Source organism: Typopeltis vanoorti, chromosome 1, assembly GCF_054136105.1.
Source record: "Typopeltis vanoorti isolate ZY-2024b chromosome 1, IOZ_Tvanoo_1.0, whole genome shotgun sequence".
Lineage (NCBI taxonomy): Eukaryota > Metazoa > Arthropoda > Arachnida > Uropygi > Thelyphonidae > Typopeltis > Typopeltis vanoorti.
Genome location: NC_143549.1, coordinates 98,236,040 through 98,254,961, shown reverse-complemented (window position 1 = coordinate 98,254,961; position 18,922 = coordinate 98,236,040). Strand labels below are relative to the sequence as shown.

The following is an 18,922-nucleotide window of genomic DNA, read 5'->3' as shown; positions in this document are numbered from 1 at the left end:
TATTCTGCAATAAAGATCTAAACTAGAAGTCAGATGCAGAATGCTGACATGTTATGTCTGGTCCATTTTGCTCATTGGAGTTGAGACATGGACATTGAAGGCGTCAACCATCAAGAAAATTGAAGTCTCTTTGAGATGTGGCTACATCTCAAATTCTAATCTAAAAATATCATGAGCAGAAAAAATATCCAATGAAGATGTCTTAAAATCCATTGGCAAAGACAAAGATCTCATACAAACTATCAAGAAATGAAAAACATATCTTGGCCACATCATGAGAAATGGCAAATATCAGCTACTACAAACCATTTGGGTAGGAAGAATTGATGGCAAAGGAGCTAGAGGATATAAAAGAATATCTCGGTGGTTTGACAGCATCAAGATGTGGACAGGAAAGAGCAGCATACAATTGCTCAGACCAACACAAGAACGTAGTTTGTTCGCCAAGATGGTCACTGACCTTTGATAGACGATGGCACCATAAGAAGAAGAAATATTTTATTATTAATGATTAATATCCAAATTTTATATCATCATCACCTGGATGAATTTTGTTTCCACTCCTGCTTATTGAAGGAATGAAAAAAAAATTCCACTCCATGTTTTTGCCCTAGGTAGAATTTCTGGATTGTGTAACTCTAGCCCACCAGTGGTGTAAATGTGCAATAGATTTTCAGCTTTTTTTTGTGTATGTGATTCATTATATATATATATATATATATATATATATATATATATATTGGCTGGGTGGTTAGCATATCTACTCTCCAGCCAAAAGGCTGTGGGTTCAAATCCTGCCATGGGCATTGATGTTTGTGTGTGAAAATAGTAGTGGTGGTGGACAGTAGATGGTGTTGGTGGATGAGATTGAGTGGTGGAGATGGCGAGTTGTAGAGTAGGTGCCCTCCCTCGATGAGTCTCGGACTCCCTGGAGGTGTCAAATAATAATATATATTAAATGAAATTTGGCCATTTTTTTTAACCTGTTGTGATTGTTAAGGCATAAGCAGTTGTGTTCATGCATGCATGCTCATAATTCATCTGAAATAGAAAATTGAAACAGCATGCTTATTTCATATTTTGAAAAACTAAGAATAAAATTTGATGCTGTCATGATATAAAAAAATAAATGAAAGTAAAAAAAAAAAAAAAAGAAATAGTGCAAATTTGTTGTAGACTTTGCAAAAACAAGCTTAACAGCATTTTTTTTTAAAGTAGTAATTCCAGATTGATAGCCTGTTGACAGTATTACTATGAATAGAATGAGAAAACTTGTTAATACTAGATGTTCCAAAAGTGTTGAAGGAAAGAATGATGTCTCTGTAGCACAATTGAAAGAACGACAGTATGTTGCACCTTTCAATTGGAAAAGGCCTGAGTTTGATTCTCCTTGTGACAGGAGGAATCTTTATATGGATTTTTTCAATTGAAGGTGAGCTAACCAATCTCATATGGAGGTGAAAGAATTTTTTCTCCCAGAAACTCAGGTTTTTCATCCCACATACAAACTTCAGAACACATGCAATTTACAGACAAAATATATTGGTGATGCAGATGGTAATGGTAGTAGAAGTTTGATGTAGTGGTGGAAGTCCACTATGTGAAAATAGTTAAAAACATCAGCTGCATCCTGAATGGAGAACCTGTTAGAAACAATTTTTAGTGAAGATAGCAAATTAAATATGGAAATAGACAACAGAATCAGCACAACTGAATAAATTTATATCGAATAAGAGATAAATTGGTAAAGACTCTGAGAATAATGTTAAAAATGGTACACTAGTAAAGTAAAATGGACAGGATAAGCTGAGGTGAAAAGCACAGATGAACATAGTAAAGTTTTCAGACATGTCTACAGAGAAAGAAAAAGCTTTAGTGATAATGAATGTATTAAATTCAGGAAAGTAGGGTGCATAGTAATTGTGAGAAGAAATTTGATGCTAGTGAAGGAAATGACAGATGTAAAAATGGCACCTACTGATATGTCTATATACAAATACATTAGGAACAAGGGGGGGGGTTTGTGGGGCTAATGTTGTAAATTGTGTTCTTGAACTCTGGTGAGAAAACAGTGTTTTCAGTTTTGTGTGGCTTTTTTTCAAGCCACACAAAACTGAAGATGTTCTTCAGCAGCAATTGTTATCTTAATTTTGTTGGTTTGTGTTGTTGCTGCTTGCTTTCTTGTTGGTGTTAGACATTCTGAAAATGGCATCCACAAGGAAACGTATGTTAGTGGTACATAACTTGAGAAAGCTTTGACTTGAGAATTGAGTATTGCCCTGGATTTTTATTCGTAGATACACTGCAAAAATTGTTGTGTGTGCATCAAAAAAATGTACAAGGTTTGTGGACTGCACAAAAAAGAAGGAAAGTAATAATGTGTGAGAAAAGTGTGATGATAGACTAGAGCATTTCAAAAAAAGAATAGTATTGGCAAGAGTAGTAGTAGTAGTGAGAAAGCAGACAAAAGTGATAGTTGATAGCAAGGGAACCGAATGCAAGAGTTTAGGTAAGAGTAAAATGTAGTGTCTGCTGGATGAGATTGAATATAAAAAAAAGATTGGCTAATATGAATGAAGCAAAGCATAATTATGTAGCATTATATGGTAATTCAGTCATTAAAAGTATAGTGAATAATAGCATACACAAAATATATTTTCCAGGTGGAACATTGAAACATAACTGATACTTTGTGCATAGAAGGAAGAACAATCATCAGAGTAGTTGTGGACACAAGTAACTTAGATGGTTAAAAAAAAAAAAGTGTGGCTAAGGATTTGAGGAAGTTTTTGCAGGAGGTAAAGGATAATGGTGGTGTTGGAAAGTAGTTAATGTGTTGCCAAGATATGATAATAGTGAATTGAGAAGGAAAGCAGAGGTAATGAATGACAAGATGGTTGAGTTTTGCAGGACAAATGATGTTCGTTTTGCATGTATGGAGTAAATTTGAAGGGAAGTTGATGGTTTGCATTGAATGGATTTGGTGTTGGACATTTGGAGAAAATCTGTGGTTTGTTAAGAGTACACTGAGTTGAGATCAGGGAGTGTTTATAAAGCAAATTGGAGAACTGAGTATGGCAGGAGAGTAGTGGAATGCATTAAGGTGGAGATGAGAGGGATATGAATGGAAATCGATCATAATCAGGGAAATGGGAATGGTCAAACCAGAGAGAGAGAGAGAGAGGTGTATTACAGCAGCTAGGTATGTTGGTGGAATGGTCTCAAAGAGAGTGGTAGTGTTATGATTGTATGAAAGAGAATCAGAAATAAAGGAGCTGAGTTTTGTTGCACTGAATGAGTCAGCATGCCCGAAGATAATTGTGCAAGTGAAACTTGGCTAGCTGAAGATGAAGATCATGGCAGAGGAACTGTGTGCACTAGCTGCAGAAGTTAAAAATAGTACTATATGAAGATTTTGATGTGAGCCTGAAATCAATTTGTATATCTAACAAGTCAGAGAATATTAAGAGCACTGATTGTGTGAGTTTCAGTAAAATGACTGAGCATATAAAAAAGGTGATCCTAGTGGGAGATTTTATTTATAGGAATATGGATTGGAAGGAGGAGATAGTGTATGAGAACAAGGAGAATGAATTGATAAAATTTTTAAGGATAAGGTATATTAGCAGCATGTAACTGATAATTGGTGGTAATCTCCTGACAGGAGATGAGGTTTTTAATGAGGTATCAGCACTACTGCTAGTTTGTGCAATTGATCATGGGATGCTGGTTTGCAAGGCATTCAAACTGGAAAAAGTTGCTGTCAAAAAGGGGATGTTTGTGGAATTATAGGGTGAGTGATTATGAGATATTCCATGGTCAATTAGCATTAATACCTTAGGGGGGTTGATGAGCTGTGCAGAAAAGTGGATGAGAGCATGTGAATTGATTGATCAGCATCTGACTCAGGCATTGCACAACTGTATTCTAAGAGTTAAGCAAATATAGAGTAGGAGAAAATGGATGAACAGTGAAATCGGATAAGTGATGTTTGAAAAGAAGACGTGTAGGAAGTGCAAGATGGTTGGTGCATAAGGAATATCAAATGTATGCAAGAAGAGTGATAAGCATCGTAAAGAAAGAAATAAGTGCAATATCTGAGGAGATTGCCAGTCAGGTCAAAGGTAATTCAGTTGTAACCAGTGAGAATTCAGCTGTATGGCAAGCAAGAGGAGAAATAATTATGGAAGGATTATACTGGTGAGTATGGTAGCAGAGTGACCATTGCAAAGGATGTAGTGAGGTTATTTAATGAGTACTTGATCAGTATATTTTATACTAGTGTAAATTATGATACATAACATTAGAGGTGAAGGAATCAGGTATGTTGATGAATCAGATGTTAATAAGGATTTGAGAATGGATGACATATCACCACATTTTTAAGGGATGTGCAAAAAAAAAAGAAAGTTACTATTCCCTTACAATGGGAAAAGTTTAATTAGAATACAGGAATGGGATGATTGACATAGAATTCTTTTATTATTATTATTACATGACACCTCCAATGAGTCCAAAGACTCATCGAGATAGGGCATCTACTCTACAGCTCTCCACCTCCACCAACTACAGTGAACCACATCATCTACACCAACACCATCTACTGCCCACCACCACCACTAGTGTTTTCACAGACAATTGCAAACATCCATGCCCATGATGGGATTCGAACTGCAGCCTTTTGACTGGAGAGCAGATACCCTAACCACTCAGCCAACCAGGCCGGCATTTTATGATTTTATGAAAGGTTAGATCTTGTTTTGGCAATATGCTTGCATTTTATGATAGGGGTGACAAATTGGTTAGATAAGGAAGATTCATGTATAGTGATATTCTTGGACTTTATAAAAACATTTAATGGTTTTTTATATATATATATATATATATATATGTAGAAAGTATTTTTACCTTGGGTATAATTATGTTAAAGATACCAAGCAATTTTAAACCTGGTTTTACTCCATTTTTCCCAAGTAAGCAAACAGACTTATTAAGGGTAAATATTAAGATTAGTGATTGGAGCTTGCTCCAATTCTTGTTCCAATTGGAGCTTGTTCCACTTCTACCACGAGTTGCCTTGGTCTTGCACTACCTGTAGGATCAGCTAGTCTTGCATCACTTGCAGGTGCAAACTTGACATTTTTGTCTGTTTGCTTACTTGGGAAAAATGGAGTAAAACCAGGTTTAAAATTGCTTGGTATCTTTAACATATATATATATATATATATATATATCTGACCTACACACGAAAGGTCCTGAGACCTATAGCAGGTCAGTGCCACGTGTGAGCAAAGATTACCTCATGATAGGTTGGTGTACAAGATGCAGAAGATGAAATGGATGATTTAATGGATTGGCTCTCTTAACAATAGAGACAAAGTTATGTATGATGGGAAAGTGTCTGAGAAAAGAAAGGTAACAGGTGATGTATCCCAGAAACCCATTTTTGGGGCTCTATTTAACTGTTTGTTAATGATATTTCATGTAGATTAACTCGTGATCTTCAGTTGTTTATTGATTATATACAGTTGGAGATAGTTATAAAGAGCATTGCTGATGTTTATTCCCTTCAGGATGATTTAAATAGACTTTTAGCTTGTACAACTGAGTGGGTTGTTGCACTGTATTGGCAGAGCTGTGCGTTCAGGAAGTGAACGAGTTTCAAAATCTGGAGGTGGTCATTGACAGTGGGCTGAAGTTTAGAGGACACATTGCAAATGTTGTATAGACTGCATATATCATTGCTGCTATGATGAGTATATTGACAACTACAGATAAGGAGGTTGTTATGTCACTGTATAAAGTATTGATCAGAATGCACTTGAACTATTGTGCACAGATTTGGTCATCTAGTTTTCATTGGGATCTGGAAACATTGGAGAAGGTTTGGAGATGGAGAAGGATTGGAGATGAGTCACCAAGGACTGTGGTATGTTAGTTATGGAGGGAGAGGTTAAAGGAACATAAATTGCAGAGTTTGATGGATAGGTGAAAGAGAGGTAATATTGATAGAGATGTTTAAGTTAGTGAGGAGATTTTATTGAATTAATACAGAGACAGAGAGGATTATAAAAAGAGTAGAATGTGGGGGGGGGGGAACAGAGAGAACAGGAGGTCATCCCTGGAAGCTTTGTAATGGTGTGAAGAAGGATATAAAAGTAAATTTTTTTAATTTAATTTAATTTTATTTTTACATGGAGAATTTTGGTGAGTGAAGCATACATCACCAATCACCGGAATTGTAAATACTGGGAGTGTTTAGGATTTTAAGGTTCAGTATGATATATATGTTGTTAAGTGAACCTTCCATGATGAGTGTTGATTCTGTGGAGGGTGATGTGATGATAATAATATTTAGTCCATATGTTACTGATGTTAAAGGTCAAATTTGAGAGGACACCTCTGTGTCGCTTTTTAGAAATACAGAGAGCCAACTAGGGCTTCTGATCTAGTTTCCAATTTTTGGCTCCTGGTGTACTCTCTTACTAGATATTCATTTGGATACTGAATGAACAAGGTTGGACTGCCAGTTTGGAACTTACAACACGTGTTGGAAGTTCCATTGATGGTACAACATGATCAGATAATATCCTTCCTGAGTTGTTGCCTGTTTATCTGAGACCTTGCTGCTTTCATCATTAGTCAGATATCTGCTGCTTCTTTGAACAACTTCAACAGAATTGAAGGTAGGCACCATCAACATAAGAAGTTCAAGGAAAAAGACAAGTGGAGGTAGAAGAACTAGAGTGATTGTACTACTAAAGCTAGCTTGTTTTATGGTAATTTCAGCCGAGAGAGAAAGCTATGCAAAACAGGATGAATGGCAGGAAAGAGACAAAATTGAAATATAATCCAACAATGTTGGATGCTGAATGGATAACCTATTAATTTAGAAGAAATACATAAAGAAAGGCTGTGTTGCTCATTATTCATAACAAGAGGGAAAAAAAGATATACATTTATTAAACTCTTTAATATTTCACTGGTTTTTTACCTAGCATCATCAGAGCATAATGATAACTGTGACAGGCACATAGCACTAAACTTAGTAATTGTAGAAACAATTTAATTGTAGAAACAACCTAAATTGTAACTGACAACTAATGTCCTTACATTATGCTCTATGGATTGGATAACTACAAAGTTAATTTAGAGAAGTCCAGCTATTAGGTCTTAAAATGATAGTCTCCCAGATTTTTGGTAAATTAATGCAACTATACTTGAGGTTGGGAGAGTACTTCATAGCTGATGCTGATTCTAAGAATAGACTCTCAGACCTATAACGACTTCTACGTAATGTTTTTTTCCATCTGATCCTATGTGAAAGAATATCCAGAGCATGGTCTACCAATCCCGACTTGCCATACAGATGATCTCAGACGTAATTTTTATGTTCTTCAAGGCCGATGTTAACTGACCAAAGCAGATCTTCCAAAGTAGGCTAAACTGCAGGCACAAGGAACTTTATACACTGCTGGATGTTCAAGAAAATGTAGTTTAGAAGAATGTATGAAAGTAGCTAGCTGAATGAAATGTTTGATAGTAGTAGGGATATCATATTTGCAGAAAACTTTGGCTATTTCTTCTGATGTACCCTTAACATATGGGATGAGAATGGTACCACACTAAAACCAACAGTTTGGCTGTGTGCTATGTTGATGATGTGTTTGCTGTTTGGCCTCATGGTCCAGACACGTGAGATACATTTTTGGCATATCTTAACTGCCAACATCCTGAAATAAACTTCACCATAAAAAAAAAGAAGTAATAAGTCTTCCCTTTTTAGATGCACTAGTGACACCACTTCCTTATGGCTCATTTTCTTTCTCCATCTACAGAAAACCCTCATACTGGCAGGTATTTACATAAACGATCATACTATCACCCTTCTGAACAGTATGGTATCTTCAGAACTCTTGCTCACCGAGCCAGGGCTATTTGTTCAAACGACGTAGCCCTTGAAACTGAACTCAAGGGACCTTTACAACACCTTCTTAGCCAATGGCTACAGCCCATATAAAATAGATAAAATATTACATGCACCTCCTATACCCAACACGGAAGATCACAGCAAAATCATTGCCATCCCATATGTTAAGGGTACATCAGAAAAAATAGTCAAAATTCTCTGCAAATATGATGTCCACACTACTTTCAAACTTTTTATTTAGCTAACTACTTTCATATGTTCTCGTAAAGATTGACTACATCCTCTTGAACATCTGGGATGTATAAAGTTCCTTGTGCCTGCAGTTTAGCCTACTTTGGACAAATTGGTAGATCAGTTAGCATCTGCCTTGAAGAACATTAAAATTACTTCCAAGATCATCTATTTGTATGGCAAGTTGGGATTGGCAAACCATGCTATGGATGCTCCTTCACATAGAATCAGATGGAGAAAAACATCTATATTACATAGAAGTCATTACAGGTCTGAAAGTCTGCTAGAATCAGCATCAGCTATGAAGCACTTTCCCAATCTCAACAAATATGGTTGCGTTAATTTACCAAAGATCTGGGAGACTATCATTTTAAGACCTAATAGCTTGTAGTTCTCTAAATTAACTTTGTAGTCGTCTGACCCATAGAGATCACCATGTAAGGACATTAGGTGTCAGTTACAATTTAAATTGTTTCTACAATTACTTAGTTCAGTGCTGTATGCCTGTCACAGTTATCATTGTGCTCTGATGATTATGCTAGGTAGAAAAACCAATGAAATATTACTGAGTTTAATACATGTATATTTTTTCCTCTTTTTTTTTTTTTTTGGTGTTGGTTATGCCATTAAGCATTATGAATTTAGAAGAAATTTCTAATAGGAAGCTAATAATTTTCTAAACACAGTGTTTTGTGTACCCCTTGCAAATATATATCAGGCAATTATGCAGATACAAAGTAGACATGACATAAGATAGGAGATATTCTGATTTAAGATGTTTTGATGAAATTTTAACTAATATGTTATTGTTTTAGATATTGAAATTATTATAGCACTTTGTATGGCTGCCTGTAGTAGTTCTGAAATAATTACTGTGTGTGTGTGTGTACACGTATATAATTTTTTCTCCCCTTCTTTAGGTCATGTTGATGAATCCAAACTGGAGTGAATCACAAGAAACAAGGATTGTTCTTCAAGAAGATCCTGCATGTATGCTTGTGTTTGCAGATTTTTTGAAGTATTTATATACTGGAAAACTGCATATTAATCATTTTCTAGTTCTTCCATTAGTAACACTTGCTGATAAATATAATGTGAAAGACTTGGTTCATTTGTGTGTAGACTACATGTGTCGTCATGTTGTTTCTGCAACTAAACATAACCAGCTTGTGAGTATTTTTTTATATACTGTAAATCATAATTTTTGTAAATAAAAAACTACTGATGTTTAATTTGTTTTTAGAAGATGGATTTGAAAAGTACTTTCTTATATACATGTTCAAAATTGCACATAGCTTGTAGTTCCAGTTTCACTGGCTGTTCTCCACCCCACTCATTCTTACTGAATGAACTTTTTCTTTCCATTGTTGTGGCTGTTCTGCACATTGGTAGAGAAACCTCTTGTTGAGAAATCAGAGTGAAATATTGTGAGTTATCCTTTTCAGCAGCAAAAATGAAAGCTGTTTTTGTATATAATTGCATCATACATTAAATTTTAAATAAATGTTAATAAAAAAAAATTGAAGTATAAGAAAGTTTAAGAGGGTTTTGTTGCCCATTCTCTCTCCCTCAAGTCACTGGTTACCAGTGGCAGTCTGTGAAGTTTAAAGTGGAGGTGCTGCCTTATACAAAATAATAAAAAAAAATTATTTTTTCCTAATTAGTAACCAATTTGTTAATAAATAAATCTGTAGATTTATTTATTAATAAATTGGTTACTGATTAGGAAAAAAAAAATTTTTTATTATTATTTGTATAGGCAGCATCCCCACTTAAAACTTCATGGGACGCTACTGCTGGTTACAGATGATTATCATCATTCCTTTGTATACTAATAGTTTGATTACTGAAAGCGAGAAGTGACTGAGTAGACTTCAGTTCTTTCTAGTTATGTATGTCCTTTAATGGTCTAATAAACATTCTTGAGAGATCCAACATCTGCATTCTGTGTATTGGCATTAAAATTGATATCACACACAGGTATCCCTCAATGTTACCGCATATATCAAAATCGCGTTAATCAAATCCAATAATCAATGGTAAAAATTACAATTCGTCCATGATCGATTACATTCGTAGGAGGAATGACGTTCATCATGATCACGCCACGAGGATTACATATTTTTGCGTGGTAAATGTAAGCCTGCGGAGCTCACGGTGGTAAAAATTGCAGCGTAGGTCGCGATGTATCTGAGAGATACATTCATTACTAGTATGTGCAGAAATGCAATAAAACAAAGAAAAAACACACAAATATAATACATGATGGTACAAATTAAATGGATATTGAATCCAACATTATTTTATAGAAAGCCGAATATAGAAACTACAAGAGTTTCGTGCTGAATCAAGGGATTGCGGCAATTAATTTCGGCGCATTAATCAAATCCTGCGTTAAGCAAGGGATACTAAAAGTTTCGAAAAATGCAAGCTTAATCAACCTTATGGGCAACTCGTAGTAAAGGTGGAGTAAGCTCCAGATCACTTTCCTTAGTATTTTCCATGATGTAAAGCACATCTCCTAGAGGACATGTATGATAAATAAGCCTTTGGCTCTCTATTTCAGTAATACATGATGGTTTATTTATTTTCAGTTACATTCTAGAAATTATTGAACAAAGAATAAAAAAACATAACTAAACCATACTATACTGACATCGGAGGTTGCGGTATCGCTCAGATACAATTTGTCAAATATCACAAACCTTTACATAACGTGTTAAACCAAACTGACAGCAAAAAGCAGTGCGGAATATCACTCGTAACATATGAATGCACAGCTACTCATGACCTCCAAGCTATACGCTGAATTGCGTAAGAATATTTGTATTAAATATTTTGCATGTATCTGTTAGATCAGCTGCGAGCTCCACAGAGTTGAAGGTACTTTAATCAAAACTCTTGCTGCATATATCAAGTGATTGCGACAATTAATTTTGCCGCGTTAATGAAATCCAGCGTTAAGCAAGGGATATCTGTATATGAAAAGCTCTCATAGAACCAGTGCTATTGGCTGAAGTAATTACTTTGAAAGCTGTTCAGTGAAACAAGCAATAAAAGAACAGTGGTAGATAATATTCCAGATGAACAAACAGAAACATGTATCAATACTTAGGTAGCTATCAGAAGCCTGAAATGTGTTAAGGCAGCTGAAGTAAATGATATTTGTCCAGAAATGTTCAAATATAGAGGTGTAAATGTTTTGCTGTTGCTACACTGCATAATTCAGAAGGCTGAATTTGATGTGATTGGAGGAGTGGAGCTCTCATAGTTTTATTTGTAAAAAGGTAAATAAAACTGTGTGAGAATTATATGTGAATTTCTCTACTAAGTATTCCTGGTGAGAGGCTAAAAAAAAATGGAAAAAAAACTCGATAACAAGCTGGGTTTGGGCCAAATAGAGGTTATCGAGATCAGATTTTCATTTTATGATAAGTACTTGGGAAATCAACGAAATATAGCATGGATCTGTATCTAATTTTTGTATATTTTGCCAACCTGGTTGGCCGTGTGATTAGCGTATCCGCTTTCCAGCCAAAAGGCTGCAGGTTCGAATCTTGCCATTGGCATGAATGTTTGTGATTGTCTGTGGAAATACTAGTGGTGGTGGGCGGTAGATGGCGTTGGTAGTTGCGGTTAGTTGTAGTTGATGGATTTGAGTGGTGGAGACGGAGAATTGTACAGTAGGTGCTCTCCCTCACTGAGTCTTTGGGCTGCCTGGAAGTGTCAAGTAATAATAATATCTGGAAAATGCATACAACAAGGTACCCAGAGAAAAGCTTTTCAAATACCACCATCATATGGAGTAAATGGGACATTATATGAAGCATTACACTCTGCATTTAAGTTGTAAGTTAGCAGTTAAAATTATAGGAAGACCAGATCTGTGTACAGTAGTCCATATGCATGGCCTAATCAAAGCCTCATACAAGAGAACCATAACCTCTTTGCTTCTGAATCTCAATGTTCTCCTCATTATTGCCATAATCTGTTGGGATGTTCTTACAATTTTAGCAGTGACTCTAAACTTCAAGTCTCTGTCCACCATCACTCTCAGATCTCTCATCTCCTTCAAAATTTCTCCATTAATTGTATAATATTCATTCTAACCTTGCCTACCATATTTCAAAGCTTTGCAACATTAAACTGATAGCTTCACTCATTGTCCCATTCACAGTCTATTCAGATCATCTTGCAAGACCACAAATCTGCTCTAGTTCTCATCCACAAACAGCTGCACATCTCCAGTTAAGCTGGTCCTGATGTCATTAACTTATAAGTTAATGACCTTCCTCTTTTGGGATACCACTCCACCTGCTGAAATTTTGAATAAATTCAAATTCAAGTCGAATAAATTTACATGGAATAAGACCCAAAACACTTAATTGGCAATATACAAGACTGTGTTCATACCATTGTTAAATTATTGATCTGATAGTTGGGTTAGAAATAGTTAAGCAAAGACTGGAGACCACAGATATGAGAGTGCTGAGAAAAATTAGTCCTGAAAGATGCCATTTGTGAGCAGAACTTATCTAAGGCAGTGTTCACTTCGACAGAAATGGGAAAGGAAAGGTTAGCAAAGCAGGTGTTTAATACCAAGATGGCAGAGAAAATACTGAGAGGAAGACTGTGATCTAGGTGGATGATTCAGTCAGATGTGCCCTAGAGACTGAAATATTAGATATGCCAGTATTGGTGTGCTGACAAGATAGACTGATTTGGAAAAAACTGTTCACAGGAGATAGGTAAAAATGTAAACTTAATCATGTGGCATTATCATAGTCTCCTGTACACCCCTTGAGAGTATGTATCAGAAAATTGGTATCAGAGTATGTATCATCACACTAGAAAAAAAAAAGCGATTTATTAGTTAGTTTTGACATCTCTTCCCTTTTCACAAATGTCCCAATCAATGATACAGTTCTTCTTTTACAGAACAAATTTTGACCCAATATCATAATGCTCTTTGCCTATGTACTACATTCTGGCAAAATACTTTTTACCTGCATAAAGAAGGCACAGCCATGGGCTCACCATTATCCTCCATAATTGCTAACTTTTATATGAGGCTTTTGATCTAGGTTCTTTTTTGCTGTTGATTCCTTTATTTTAACACCCAAAGTTTGGCTTAGATATGTTGATGGTGTTTTTGCTATCTGGTCTCAACCGAAAAAAAAAAAAAACCTTAATGTGTTATCTGGATCAAACTTTCTCATATTTTTGATAAGGATAGGCAATCATTTTGATTCAAGTTAGGACATTGAAGTAAGGCCCCAGCACTCTCTTTGAATAGGCATTCGAATATATAGCGACATCTGTGTAGAAGGCGAGTCCTAGACTAGAGAATGTTGTGACTTGTCTCTATCCCGTGTTGCACCAATCCAGACTTATTTGATTTGTTGTGAAGAATGTATGATTGATGTTCTTGTTCAAGTTCAGTGTAACTGCAATCTGTCGTACTTTGGACAAACCGGATGCTCTATAGAAAAAAGAATACAAGAACATCAATCATACATTCTTCACAACAGTAAAGTGCATATCTTTGCACTTAGTAAGATTGAATTGATAATCTTTGTCATTTGTCCATAGAACAGTTTTTAAAACTAACTCACTGACATCACTAACAGCTTAAGAGTTCTGTCCTTAGAATTGACTGTGATTATAGAATGCTCTTGAACAATTAAAGAAGAAATTTTCTCTGGATTAGAGAAAATAGAGATTTTTTTAGAGATTTTAAAATGGAGATTTCTTAAAAAATCTCTTAGAAATAGAGATCTCCTTAAAGATTTTGGCTTGCATTCTGACTGCATAACAAGAGTTACTAAAGAACAGTAACAGGTGGTACTGTCTCACCTAACTTAATTTCTACATTTTTCATCTTGAAACACATTTGTTTTCAAATATGATGATGCAAAGTTAGGTAGAATTATCAATAGTGCTGATGTTAACTCTCTACAGGGAGATTTGAATAGGCATTTAGCTTGGAGAAATGAGTGGGGGTTTCAGTTTTAATGTTAATAAATGGAAGGTGTTACACTTTGGGATACAGAAACATTAGACTACATACTGTATTGGTGGAACCGTACTTCGGGAAGTGGATGAGATTTGGGATCTTGGAGTGATGGTGGACAGTGGACTGAAGTTCCGAGGGCGCATTGCACATGTTGCAAAGACTTCACATCGTATTGCTGCTATGATGAAAAGTACATTGACATGTAGGGATAAGAAGATGGTGGTGGTGGTGCATATATATATAAGGCATCGGTTAGACCACATATGGACTATTATGCTCAGATTTGGTTGCCTAGTTTTCATTTTGATGTGGAAACACTACAGAATGTCAAAAGGCAAATAACCAAAGTGATATCAGTACTCAGGAGTGTTGTTATGAAGAGCATTTGAGTGAATATGGATTACAGAGGTTGGTGGATAGGAGGAAAAGAGGAGATATGATAGAGACCCTCAAATTAGTTAAGGGATTCTATCAGATTAATGCAAAAGAAATTATAAAAAGAGTGGATGTTAAGATGGGAAGAATGAGAGGGGCCATCTTTGGAAGTTGTATAGGGATGTGGTGAAGAAGGGAGTGAGGAATAGATTTTTTATGTGGAGAGTTGTGAGTGTGTGGAATGCTTTACTTGAGTGCAGGTAGTGTAAATGTAGTGTAACTTCAAAGCTCGTTATAATAGTCATGTTGCTGGTTGAGTAGGTCCCCCATGATGAGTCTTTTGACTCCATGGAGACTAACAAATAATAATAATAATAATATCCCCAACCTTCTGATTGATATTGTTTTGTGGATGAGTTTACCATTTAGTCTACCTCTAAAGATGAACTTCAAACCACCTTCCTGGATGGATGAAAATAAATATCCATTGAATCTGATGATTCAATGGATATTTATTTTCCCCAGATAAACTTGGGCTGAAAGTTTGTAATTTCATAAATTCTTGATAACCCATTAAAATTGTTAAAGTTTAATGTGCAAATATTGTTACTTGGAATAAATGAATAATGGATATTTATTATCCTCATGTGTAGTAAGGGAAGTTTTAAAAAGAATTAAAGTTGAGCAGTTTTTACAGGTATACCATAAACATGATTATACAAACATTATTGAAGAAAAAACGAAACAGATTGAAAGTGAGAATCAAACCCTGAAGTCTCAGGGGCAAACCCTGAAGAAGACATTCAGCTATGGAGGTTTGTGGTGAAGTTGTCTGTAAGGATAGAAAAATTAGAACCCCGTGGTGGACACAAGAAGTTAAAGAAGCAGTCATGGAAAAGAAGAAAGCATACAAAAGTTTTTAGCAAATAAATTGGCAAATGCCCTAAAAGAATAGAAAAAAAAATGTAAGAGAGCTAAGCATGTATAAAAGTAGCTAAAGAAAAGTCATGGGAAGACTGTGGTAAGAATATAGAAAATAAATATTAGGTAGGTAGCAAAATGTTCTGGAGGCTATTGAAAAAGGTCAGAAATAGAAGAAAGAAAGAATACTGTAAAAGGAATTAAAGATGATAAAAGTTACTTGAAAACTGCAGATAATGGATATCTTAGATGTCTGGAGTAATTAATTTGAAAGACTGTTTAACAAAAGAAGCAGTGACAGAGCCATACTAGAAAATTTTCAAGAGGAATGCAAAGAGGAGTACATATCAATACTTGAGGTAGAAAAGCCATCAAAAACTTGAAATGTGGAAAGCCAGCTATAGTAGATGATATTCAAACCAGAAATGCTCAAGCATGGAAGTATAAAAATTTTGCAATGGCTAGACTGCATAATTCAGACGGCCTGGAAGGCAATGTCATCAATGGCAGAATTATATTAAAAATGAAGACATTAGAAAGGAATTTCATATAGTTAGCATGTAAGAATGTGTCAGCAGAGCTAATCTAAGATGGTATGGCCACTTAAATATAATGTATGAGGAAACATTAGCAAAACAGGTGTTTTATGCCAAAGATGGCAGCAAAATCCACAGGAAGACCAAGGTCTAGGTTGATTGATTCAGTCAGAAGAGGAGTCTTAGAAGCATGAAATGTTAGTTATGACAGTATTGGAATGTTGACAAGTAATAGACTAATTTGGAGGAAAATTGTGGTAAGGAGATGATGATGTGAAGTTAATCATGTAGTGCTGTCATAGTAACCTGACACTCCTTGAGGGTACATGTTAAATTGATAATAATGTTTAGTAAGGTTAGTTACGAAGTTGCAAGAGACTCTTGTTTTGTTTTTTCCCTTCATGAATACATCTTTTTACTTAAGTGTATTTTGCATTTGATAAGGCAGAAGTTGCTTATTTTGTTTAGTATGTATAAAGATTTAGAGAATTTAACCCATTCTTTTAAGACCATTGCTCATGATCTCAATTGTTATGTCAAACTCGCTTATCTCCAAGGGCCAAATTAAGAATTATACATCAAGCCGTGGGCTGCAACAGAAAATAAACTCAAAATAAAGAGGAAACAGATTTTTTTAATATTAACATTAGAGTATATAAGTACAAAATATAACCATGTTACAAAACTGCCTATAAAATATAAAGTTTACATATTTAAATAAAATTATACATATCATTTTTTTCAAGAAACTCGACGTTTTTCATTAACGAAATCTTCAAAATTTGTTTGAATTTATTGAGCTGTAGTTATTTTCAATATTGCTTGCACATGCTGGTCTGTTAATCTTGATCTTTCTCCAGTTTTATTATTATTTAAAGTGGAAAATAGTTGTTCGCATAAATATGTGCTACCGAATATAGATAAAATATGTCTAATTGCACATAACACATTGGGGTATTGATTGACTGATAAATAATTATAGAACTTTGGAATTCCAACATCCACATGTTATTGTTTCAGTATGGAATCACACTGAATTTCGATTAATTCCAATTGTAAATTTCTGTTTGAAAATGTTAATATTGTCAAATAACATGGTAACTACTTGATGTTCTCTTGTAGCTTAAGATTAAATTGACTAAGGTGACTTGTAATGTCAACTGAAAAAGCCAGGTCTTTTATCCATTGATCATTTTTTAATATTTCACATTCATGATTTTTCATTTCTAAAAAAAAATGATAATTCGAAGAATCGCTTTAAAACTTTGACTGGAAAGCCATCTAATTTCTGTATAATATTCACGTTCTATATCTTCTAGAAAGTTACTAAATTGGTGATGATTAAGCCCATGTGCACAAATATAATTTACAATTTTACTGACATTTTTTAGTCCAATATTTAAAACTTTGGAGCATAGTGTTTGCTGATGAATAATGATTTTTCAATTCTAAAAAAAAATGATATTTCGAAGAATCGCTTTAAAACTTTGACTGGAAAGCCATCTAATTTCTGTATAATATTCACGTTCTATATCTTCTAGAAAGTTACTAAATTGGTGATGATTAAGCCCATGTGCACAAATATAATTTACAATTTTACTGACATTTTTTAGTCCAATATTTAAAACTTTGGAGCATAGTGTTTGCTGATGAATAATGCAATGAAAATGTTGAAAATTATTATTACCTTGTTCTTTGCATTTTTCTTTTAAATTTGTAACAACTCCTTTAACAACACCAGTCATGGCAGGAGCATCATCAGTTGCAAGACAAATTAGCTTTTTTAACGGTAAAATTGTATTCATTCAAAATTTCCATAAGGGCATCAAAAATATCAACTCCAGTGGTTGTATTGTGCATAGGAATAATTTCTAGAAGTTCTTCACTTACTTTTAAGTTCATATCACATCCACGAATAAAAACAGCCAGCTGAGCGATATCCCGTACATCTGTACTTTCATCAGTTGCAAGGGAATAGGTCTGAAATGTTGGAATTACTGATTTTAGTTGATTCATTAAGTTCCCGGCTATATCATCAATTCTGCTAGCAATGGTATTTTGAGATAAGCTTATATTTTTAAATTTCTGTAATTGATCAGGACACAACACTTCAACTGCTTTAATAATACATTCGCAAATAAATTCTCCTTCAGTGAATGGTTTAGACTTGCTTGCAATTAAATGTGATAACAAATAACTGGTTTTTACCATAGATCTATTATCTTCAATAGGTTTGGTAAATACACTTTGTTGATTTTGAAGTGTCAACGTTAATTATGACAATTTATCTTCATGTAGTTTCACAATATATTTGTCATGGTTTTCTTTGATTTCTGTCATAATGCCTTTGAATATTATATTCTTTGCAAACTGCAATAGAGTTTCTACATATCAGACATCAATTTTTTTTTTTACTTGAATAGAAAAATATTGTAACTCCCATTTTTCTTGAAAACTACGATGTTCTTCCTTAATTAATCGCTTTTTACTCATACTGGTTGAAGGTTTCGACATTATTTTTATAAATTCTTTATTACTTATAAAGAAAACACTACACTTTCTTATGACTTGAAAATTGCTAACAGCTAGCCTCCGATTGCTGTGGTCAGCAGATATAGCCGCGTACTTAGACTTGCTCATTAAAATTCGATAAAATTCTATATTTATGCGGTGGTGTAACAAGATTATTTGAAATGACAAATAGAACATTATTTCCTTTAGAAATTGCAGAGTCGTTTGGCATGTAAAATAATCATCATCAATTTCCTGCCATGTACCCTCAAGGGGTGTACAGGATATGATAGTACTATATGAAAAATTTACATCGTTACTAACTTCCTATCTACAATTTTCCTCAAAATCAGTCTGTTACTTATCAAGACTCCAACATTATCAGATTTTATTTTTCTATCA

At 34.6% G+C, this 18,922-nt stretch overlaps 1 protein-coding gene across 1 annotated transcript in view; it reads left to right on the top strand.

Moving 5' to 3' along the window:
* Positions 1-18,922, top strand: part of LOC150110246 (BTB/POZ domain-containing protein 17-like) — a 38,315-nt gene that overhangs the window by 3,013 nt on the left and 16,380 nt on the right. Inside the window, exon 2 of the mRNA XM_090392351.1 lies at positions 9,082-9,330. Coding sequence (XP_090248477.1) covers positions 9,082-9,330 — 249 coding nt within the window. The remainder of the gene's footprint in view (positions 1-9,081; positions 9,331-18,922) is intronic.